The 10214-nt window shown below is 45.1% G+C and overlaps 1 protein-coding gene across 1 annotated transcript in view; it reads left to right on the top strand.

Annotated features, from left to right (window-relative positions):
• Positions 1–10214, top strand: part of ern2 (endoplasmic reticulum to nucleus signaling 2) — a 24478-nt gene that overhangs the window by 4018 nt on the left and 10246 nt on the right. Inside the window, exons 8-11 of the mRNA XM_010785889.1 lie at positions 6653–6712; positions 6836–7052; positions 8588–8666; positions 8903–8945. Of these exons, the coding sequence (XP_010784191.1) occupies positions 6653–6712; positions 6836–7052; positions 8588–8666; positions 8903–8945 (399 nt within the window). The remainder of the gene's footprint in view (positions 1–6652; positions 6713–6835; positions 7053–8587; positions 8667–8902; positions 8946–10214) is intronic.

Here is a 10214-nt window from a genome sequence, read left to right as displayed (position 1 = left end):
GTCCTTAATCGTTTGGGTGCAACAAAAACGACTGCCCTTGACCCCAAGGGGGAGCGTCACGCCCACGTCGGCTCGACGAAACCCGACTACGAGAGCTCGCCTACCACGTGCACGACCCCTACATGCCCAAATTGGTACAGGACCTACATCCTTCCCCGGTCCTAGGTAAGCGTCGCTACCATGCGTTCATGGTCACAGAACTTCACCGTTAAAGATCCGTCAATGACCTTCGTCACTCCCTCGCCTCACACACAGACAGCTTACTACACAGGTAATGATGCACCACACCGCCCTTAAATAAACAACTTCATTATGGTCTTACTCGGCCGACGGTAGAGCTTACTCGACGTCTCGCAGCGCTAAAAGTACGGTCATATGTAAGGTCTACAACGTCTATCAGTTGTGAACTCATACTGCTCTCGGACCTGATCATTGACGGATAAGAAAAAGTCGGTAAGTGCAATTGATAAAGGCACGTAAACATATATGCTATCGTATGAACATCGGTCGTTACAAATCGTTTCCATCATAAACGGGACGGAGTCTACGTGGTCAGGTCACAAGGCACACACACACACACACACCACGACACAGACGGACTGGGACCACACACACACACACACTAACACACTCCACACACACACACCGACACACAACACACACACACACACACCACAGCACACACACACACTACACACTCACAAGACACTACACACACACAGGTGCACACTCTACCAGACAGGACACACGTATAATCCGTCACATACGCCTCGCACAAAAAGGAGGGACCCAACGATGTCGCTGTCATAATTCCAAACTCAAGCTCAGCAGACGAATACGTCGGTGCACCAAACTTACCTTTGTTTAACGCCACGACTCTTACTGGACTAGGCCGACTCGCTATGTGACGTCGAATGGACCCGCTAATCCTTCGCCCTCCCCCCGCTGGCTCCTTGTCTCGGGACCTCCATGGGGGACGATCAATTCACTGTTCCAGGCCTAAAGACTCGGGAGACGGTTCATTGGGGGACATCCACGGGGTTCCAGAAACTCATACTCACTCCTCATTTCACGTCACGGAACTTTGGGTTTCAAGAACTGCGTCACGTTTCCTCGCTAGCAACCTACCACAACGGCACACAAGAGAGGCAATTACAAGTTACTCTCCGTCCTACTCCCCTCCCTCTGACGCAAATCGGTCAACACATACTATACGTTTCACCACTACACACAGTAGCAACTCCACTGGAACACCGGAGATTATTACTGACCACGCCTAGGTCTTTCAAACTAGACTACCTTATTGTCCCTCTCTCAACATTTCATGTCGCGCAGATTCACAAATTGGGTTCTTTTGCACCCCTCTCTCTCTGTCGGACATCTTGTGACTGCCACTACTCCCATCTCTCCAGAGGGAGGACTCTGACACCTTTCACTTGTCTTATCTCTTCCTCTGTTTACCCCACCCCCTCTTGGGCCACATTATAGTCCTGGTCAACTTCTCCACTCCCACATTCGGGGGTCTACTGTCCACCTCTGAGCCCGGGGCTCTTTACTCACCCCAATTCTATTTGGTAGTGAACCTCTTTCTCACCATCTTTCACTCCAGTCACACACACTTCCACCGACGCTTAGGTTCGGCCACGTCTTACTTTTCCACTCAGTCTTTCCCTTCGTGCGCCTTGATAGTAGTTGAATAAAGTTTCACCCAAATTGTTTCGCGAACCTGTCTTTTACCTCCTCACAACCTCCCCGAAACCCGGGCCAGGTCCCCCTCTCTATTTTAATCATAAAACCTTAACCTATCCTTCTACTAGAATAGAACCTTTCTTTCGGACAACGCGACGTTCTCCTCTTCCTCTTTTCACTCCTCTGCTTCTCGGTGACTATTATCCTCCAGCAGTAACAAACCTAAAGCAGGCGTAAAGGCGAGAACGACGGGGCTTTCTACCACAAGATAATCGTGCGCCGCAATAAATGGGTCTCGTCTTGACTTGTCTTTTCAAGCGGCTCTATACTCCCTCCTGTCCTCTCAGGTCTTCCTACTCTCCTCATTCTCTACAAACGTCGGTTCAAACTGTCTAACTTGTTTAGCTCCTCATGCGACTCGTGGCCTCACTCGGTTCCATTCCCTTCTTGCTTAAGCTTGTTCCACGTCTTAACTTCTCTAATCACAAATAAAATTTCCCGAATCCTCTTACTTTACTTTTTCACTAGCTACACTAAAGGTCACTCCAATCTTCATCACGTAAGGAACTCTTATACTTAGTTTCTGTAACGGTCGCAATACTACCACCCCTACCTCTGTCACTCTTTTCGTTTCCCACCGAATTGTCTCTACAATCAAACGAGATAGAAGGGACAGACCTCCAACCTTCAGACGGCTCTTCATGTCGCCCTCCCCGGTCAGAAGTCCCTACACACCTCTCCTCTAATGAGATTAAGGAGGTTCTTCAGGGGTTCCGCGGACTCCCACCCTGCATTCTTGTTGTTACCAATTAACATATCCTACCAATGACACTGCCGTACCTTAAGTGTTGTTAAGTTTCCACCTTCCCCACTTCAATTCCATCGAACTCTCCCTTTTCGAGGGTCAACCCTCTCTCGTCCTCTGGTCACCGGTGGGAGGAGACGGTCTCCCAGACCCACATACCTTCTTCCTTATACGACACGTCTCTCTCGACGACCTGCCACGCTACACAACCTACCTCAATAGTCCAGAGGCACTCTCGTTCCTTTAAGGTCTCTGACGTCCTTCGCTATCGTCTCTACTTCAGTCAGGAATCCTTGTCGACTGACCTGTCAAGGTTGTCCTGAGGGACTTTGCTCTACAACCCAGAGTCACCTCGTACACCCTTATCTGTTCTCGTCCGGCCAATTTAGTTAACAACTCGTCATGTGGCCTAGCTACTTAACGCTTCTCCTGTGTACTTGTCCCTTACCTCTTTTAAATGGTGTACTTAATATCGATGCTCTTGGTTTCTCTTAACTATTTTTGTTTTGTTTTTGTTTTGTGGTCGCTATAGAATCCGAGTTAGTTTCATCCAAACCGAGAGGAGAACGAAGGGAGCACTGAGTTGTCCTGAGGTTACAGAAACAGTCAGAAGCCAGACCGACTTCGACTTGACTGCCGAGGTCCTTCTCTCGGTGGGATCCTACCTGTGACGGACTACCACTCGAGAGTGTCGACACCCCGTGCGGGGAGATTAATCAATTGATAAAAGTCGACTACCCGCTGTCGTTCACAAGGACGGATACCATTACGTCTCAATTCCGCGCACTGGTTGACCTCTGGACAGAATGGTCCAACTCAACTCGTCTAGAACTCTAAATTTTAGAGAGTGCTTTTTAGCGTCAAAATCGATGTTATTGATGTCTCTTGTTAATTATGTCTCTATCTTTAGTTACTTTGTCTCTTCAGATAAATTTGTTGCTTATGATTGGAGGTCACGCCTATAATGAACACCCGCCCGGCACGCGGAGGCCCCATGGACTGAGGGGACGGAGGAGGCACGACGACGCACACGACGTCAACTCCCCATTGGACGCCACAGGCAATGGGACGCACAGAAGAATGATGGCCTGGGCTGGCTAATACTTCGCAAAGTTCTGACATTGGCAGAACTGAGTCCCAAGGGAGTGCCCAAGGCCGTCGCCCATGGTGGAATGAGCTCCCCATTGAAATCAGGACAGCAGAAAGCTTACACATCTTCCGGCGACGACTGAAAACTCATCTCTTTAGACTCCACTTCGAGCGATTGAATTACTAACAAAGCACTTATATACTAATAAAGGGCTGGCTTTTCTAAAGCCAGTTGAGTAGCACTTGAAATGTTTGTCTCTATGAAACCTGATGTACTTATATGATTCTGTTTTCTTCAAGGTTGTATCTTCCTGGTCGAATGCACTTATTGTAAGTCGCTTTGGATAAAAGCGTCAGCTAAATGCAATGTAATGTAATGTAATGAGTCAGGGTTTCGAATTTTTCGAGCCAGGTCCCAGTGAAACGCAGGACTCCAGCAGGAGCCTCCAGCAGACCCCCCCGACGGTTCCCTCGTCCCTCCCGGCCATCAGAGTCGAACCCGCAGTTCGGAGGAACCGACCGCCAGAGCACCGGCACGAGGCCGGGCCGGTGGAGGCCCTCCGATGGCGGGTCGCGTTTGTCATTCGATCTGTGACATCCATAAAAAAGGGATGAAAATGAAAAAATGTATCCGAAAATAGTGCCTCATAATGCTGGTAGAGTCCCCTGCCAACTCCCTTTGCATTCCTCCAGACTCAGAAAAAGTCTAAGTCAACTTTTTGGAGAACCATAGAAAATGGGTGAAAATGAAAAAATGTATCCCAAAATACTGCCTCATAATGCGGGTAGAGTCCCCTGACAACTCCCCTTACATTCCTCCAGACTCAGAAAAAGTCTAAGTTAACTTTTTGGACATCCATAGAAAAGGGGTGAAAATGAGAAAAAGTATCCGAAAATAGTGCCTCATAAGGCAGGTAAAGTCCCATCAAACTCCCCTTGCATTCCTCCAGAGGTCATTTAAAAAACTTAAAGTTTGTTAAGAACCATGCTGGGGGGTCTCCGAGGCAACAAGTGTATCCGAGCCAAAGTGCACAGAGAGCGGATGAATTCCTCCATGATGTTACACAGCCGTTTGAGTCCTCTCAAAAACTGGGTTTCCGATTTTGTGCGGACAGTAGTCTGAAAATGATGAATGAATTTTTTTGACAGAGAAGGGGAGGCTTAGATTCCCCTCTCCATTGTAAGTTGCAACGGGGGGGTGGAAAAGTCTCCGGGGCTTCGGCCCGAAGCGCCGAAGGGTTGAGCTTTTTGGCACTTTACCAAAAACTTCATTTTTGATTATTTTAAGATATAATTGACCGTTTTCTTTCATCTTTTTTCTTTCCACGGGTGGGGGCCTATGGCAGGCCGCGTATGAGCTCCCAAATTCGGCCTGGAACCTCCAGGATTTTTGGGATAAGCTCCATAAACTGACAAAGTCATCCAAAAATTTCACTTTTATAGCCCAAAGATATATAATACAAATACATTAAAATAGTAAAAAGTACAATTGTGCTCCGCATTACCCGGAATTTGATTTATATAGCCCCATAAAAGTGTTTAAAAATCATTTTCGTGGGGAAAAAGTGTTAAAACGCCTGATTAAAGCATATGCAGGACCCCAGTGAGGTCCAGACTATGTGCATTGTGTTAAGGAACCATATGGATGACAGCATCCATCATTTAAATGCAAAGACAACGATTAAAAATCATTTTTAGGGGGAAAACGGTGGATCTGTCCATTTCGTTAACAAACTGATAGGCAAATGGACAAGCCTGATTAAAGCTTGTGCAGGACCCCAGTGAGCTCCAGACTATGTGCATTGTGTTAAGGAACCATGTGGATGATAGCATCCATCATTTAAATGCAAAGACAACGATTAAAAATCATTTTTAGGGGGAAAACGGTGGATCTGTCCGTTTCGTTAACAAACTGATAGGCAAATGGACAAGCCTGATTAAAGCTTGTGCAGGACCCCAGTGAGCTCCAGACTATGTGCATTGTGTTAAGGAACCATGTGGATGATAGCATCCATCATTTAAATGCAAAGATAATGATTTAAAATCATTTTTAGGGGTAAACTGTAGATCTGTCCATTTCGTTAACAATCTGATAGCCAAATGGACAATCCTGATTAAAGCATATGCAGGACCCCAGTGAGAGCTCCAGACTATGTGCATTGTGTTAGGGAACCCTATGAATGGTGTACATGAGTGTATACATGTTTTAAATAGTAGGATACCTCCAAGGCGCATCACCACATTTTACAAGCCAGGGAAGGTGCATGGATCCTGGGTAAACATTGATTAAGTGTTTTTAAATGTGTGGAACAGTGTTTTGTCACTTTCAAAACTCTCCTGTCATTGACCGGAGAAATTGGGTCGATGTTGTATTCAATCTGGCCATTAATATTCCAGTGAGACTAAGTACGTACATTGACCGGAGTGATCCCATGTTAATTTTGTCCAAAAACCGGAGCATTCCCTAAGCCCTCACACCAGACACTGACTGGTTTTCGGACCCCCCCAGACCCCCCCAATAAAGCAAAACTGCACGTTTCAGAGTGGCCTTTTATTGTGGCCAGCCTAAGGCACACCTGTGCAATAATCATGCTGTCTAATCAGCATCTTGATATGCCACACCTGTGAGGTGGGATGGATTATCTCGGCAAAGGAGAAGTGCTCACTATCACAGATTTTTTCAGATTTGTGAACAATATTTGAGAGAAATGGTTATTTTGTGTAAATAGAAAATGTTTTAGATCTTTGAGTTAATCTCATGAAAAATTGGAGCAAAAACAAAAGTGTTGCGTTTATATTTTTGTTCAGTGTATTACTCCCACACACATATTTAAAACTCAAAAAAGCAGAAAATGTCTAATACAAATAAGAAATGTTGCTGCACTTTCTTCAGTAGGCGAAAGCCCCAATCAAATGACAGAGTTTAAGGATTATGCTGGCTTAGTGGATGTATTTGTTCTGTGTGTGCTTTCTCTTTTAATATTTATATTTAAAAGCAAACTACGTTCAAGATTGAGGACTTTCTTCAGCTTCTCTAATACTAACTTATCCTACCTGTTTGACTCTTAGAGATGGCCCATCTTGTGTCGAGCGGCGATGGTCTCGTTGTGACAGTTGACAGAGAAACAGGTAGGGGGAGGTGTGTGGTTTTTACTAAGTGAATATTTGATCATCTTCTATATGTGTGAGAGGTTGATGTATTCCTCTATCTTCATCTCTACCTTCTCTCAAGTGTGTTTTTCTGTGTTTCAGGTGACGTCTTGTGGAGTCAGAATTACGGGTCTCCTGTAGTGGGGGTCTATCTGTACTCTGGTGACTCACTAAGACACGCCCCCCACCTGTCCCTCGCCATGGAAACGCTGCGCTTCCTCACCTTTTCCTCTGCAAACGACCAGGCAGACGCACACTCGACTCTGAAGTGGAGCTATCAGTTTGTGAAGGAGCAAGCCACGGCTCAAGCACAACTTGTGTAAGAGAAATTGTGTTATACATGACAGTGAGAGAGCTTTCAGCAGCAATGTATCTGTCGGATCACATTATTTATTGAAGTGGTAACTAGAAAAACTCTCAGACTGCTCAAAGCTTTGCCAACACTTTTCCAATTTGCCTCTACAGCAAAAGGCATTGTTCTAGTCACTCAAGTAAGTGATGATTCACTGACACACACATTAAATAGACAAGGCAGAGCAAGAAGTGCTGAGTCTGTTATTTCCTCTTGGGTTATATTATAATCCACACTTCCCATCTATTTAGTACAGAGAAAGGGAAATAACTGTTAAAAAGCTTGCCTTTATTCTGTTCATCCCTTGGTTAGGTCTGCTCTGCCACTAGTAATGCAGCATGGAGTTCTAGTAGTGCGGTTTAATCTCCAGTAACTGCTGCTCTGATTTACAGCAGCTCTCAAACTGTCAGCTGGAGCTGTTGGAGGTGTCTGGTTATATCTTTTTAGGAACTCCTGCAAGCCAATCAGAAGAAACCGTTTTCTTTGGCTATATTATAATGAAACATTTGGATTTCAAACTAATCTGTATGGCATTTTTGTTTCATTTGTCACTAAAATGTGAAACACCATATGCTCTTAAAATGTATTTTTTATAGGTGGAAAAATAGGTTATAACAAAAAAACAGGAAATCGCTTGGTGTTAGATCAGAAAAAACGTTATGACAATTACACTTAAAGGGGACCTATCATGCAAAATGCACTTTTGTACATCTTTTATACATGAACATGTGTCCCCGGTGTGTCAGGGAACTCACCAAGTGTCAGAAAACACAACCCTCTCTCTTTTCCTCCGTACCCAAATCTCTAAAAACGGCGCTACAACGGAGCTGATACAGATTTGAATTGAGTCAGAAAAGGGGTGCTCCGCCTATATGGGCAACTCTCCACCTATCATGGGAATGGGGGGTTGGGCCACAGCCATTGGCGCTTGAAAGCGCTGGAGACGCTGTAGTACATATGCCAGGCCTGTAAGTGGCACTTTAGTCTGCCACAAAAGCAGCGAAGAAGACTTCTCTCAGATTCAGCCCTTGCAAAAACACGGCTGGAATAGAGCAAATAGAGCGAAATGATGCATGGCTAAAATGCATGACCTGTTTGGTATTTTGAAAAAAAAACTTCACAGACATGTTTTATATAGGTATGGCCCTAAAATATATTATTCAAATATAGCATCATGATAGGTCCACTTTAAGTTAAAAAGTTTATTTTTGAACAATGAGGTTGAGATTGGTTGTTGTTTGGGACATGACAAGTATGATGAGGCAAGGTATGTTTATGAGGTTCTTTTAATTTTTTCAATTTAATCTCTCCGCTCGAATAGCCAAGCCTTTGTCCGTATTATTTAATTTAATTTAATCATTTCCGCCTCTGGGCTAGGAAGGCAACATTTATTTGTTGTCGGGAATCCTATACCATTTGATAAAAATCCGTACATTTTCTAGGTTTTTCTAATATATAATCAATCGTTTGAGAGAATAACATGACCCTTTTTTCTCTTTAAGACCCACTCTTTATGTAGGAAAATTGGACTCCCACCTCTACGCCTCCACTTCCCTTGTTCACCATGGAGTCTCATTAGTGGTGAGTTTAGATATATAATATTTTGTTACGATATACCTGCATTCAGACACTTTGTTTCATTTTTCTATTCAAGTGCCACGTCGAGCATCTTTGGTGATTCTCCCTTTTAACAGAACATTTTAAGTTGTTTCAGCGTATCAGATCAAGTCTGTCGGATAGTTATGAACTAATAGGATAGAGGCAATACAAATATAGTTGTCATGTGACCAGTTTGTGCTTCTTGTTAGCCATGGCAGCCTCGGGGACTGACCTTGGGTCGAATTGAAGGGTCCGTTGACGGCAGGGAGTGACGGTCAGAGAGCGAGGGGGCGAGGAGTGTTTTTGAGATCACCCCCACCGTTCCACTGAATGTTTGCGCTTAACCACCCCCGGGGGAGGCCACCCAAACAGGGCCATAAGGGGAAACCAAATGGCTTGCAAAATAGGTACAACACAACAACCACACAAACCACACAAACAACACAAAACACCCAACACCACAACACAAAACCCACAAACACACACACACACCCACAGGGCGGACTGGTGTGAGGGAATGTGGTTTTCGGTTCTTTCACCCAAAAGGTTTTGGTGGTTCGGGCATTTCCCCAAGGCCCAGCAGGTCAACATGTCGATGTTTACCTTTGGCCAAAGATAACTTAAACCCCTGGAGTTGCCTCCGAAATGCATGCCACCCCGTGTGTGGATGTTGTGTGGGAATGTTAGGTTCCTTAGAGTTAAGGTTTTACCACTGCTTTCTGTTGAAGGGTGGGATGGGTGGAATGACCATGGGGGTATATGTTTTTTTAGCGGGGCTTGGAGGGGTTCTTAAAAAGACGATAAAAAGGCCGCTATATAGTACAGGTCCATTTTACACACAACACCCCTTCAAAAAAACAGAAAAGCAGTTGTTTTACCTTTAAACTCTAGGAACCTAAAAACATTCACAACACTTTTCCACCCCAAACACCTGGCCCCATAATTTTTTGCCCATCGGGGAGGGCAAACCCTTTTCAGGGTAAGTATTTTGCCCAAACAAAGGGATTTTACAATTTCGACATTGTTGACTTGCCTATGGGCTGGGGGGGGATCCGAACCCAAACCCAAAACCTCCTTGGTTGAAAAGGACGGGACCCACCCACTCCCTCAACCAGCACACAGTCGCCCCTGTTGTTTGGGTGTTGTGGGTGTGTTGTGGCGTGTGTTGTGGTGGTGTGTGTGTGTGTGTGTGTGTGGTGTGTGTAAAAACCTTATGCAGCCAATTGTTCTTATGGCTGTTGTTTTGGCTTCCCCGGTGGTAAGCGGCACATCAAGGTTTTGGAAAACGGCTTGATCTCACCCACTTCCCCCTCGGCTCTCTTGGACGTCACTACCTGCCCGTCACGACCTTCAATTCGACCAAGGTCCAGTCCCCGAGCTTGCCATGGCAAACAAGAAGCCACAAAACTGGTCACATGACAAACTATATTTGTATGACCTCTTATCCTTATTAGTCATAACTATCCGACGACTGATCTGATACGCTGAAACACTTAAAATGTTCTGTTAAAAGGGAGAACACCAAGATGC

Source organism: Notothenia coriiceps, unplaced genomic scaffold (assembly GCF_000735185.1).
Source record: "Notothenia coriiceps isolate Sejong01 unplaced genomic scaffold, NC01 NC01_scaffold00028425, whole genome shotgun sequence".
Lineage (NCBI taxonomy): Eukaryota > Metazoa > Chordata > Actinopteri > Perciformes > Nototheniidae > Notothenia > Notothenia coriiceps.
This window is presented reverse-complemented; position numbering and strand designations above follow the sequence as displayed.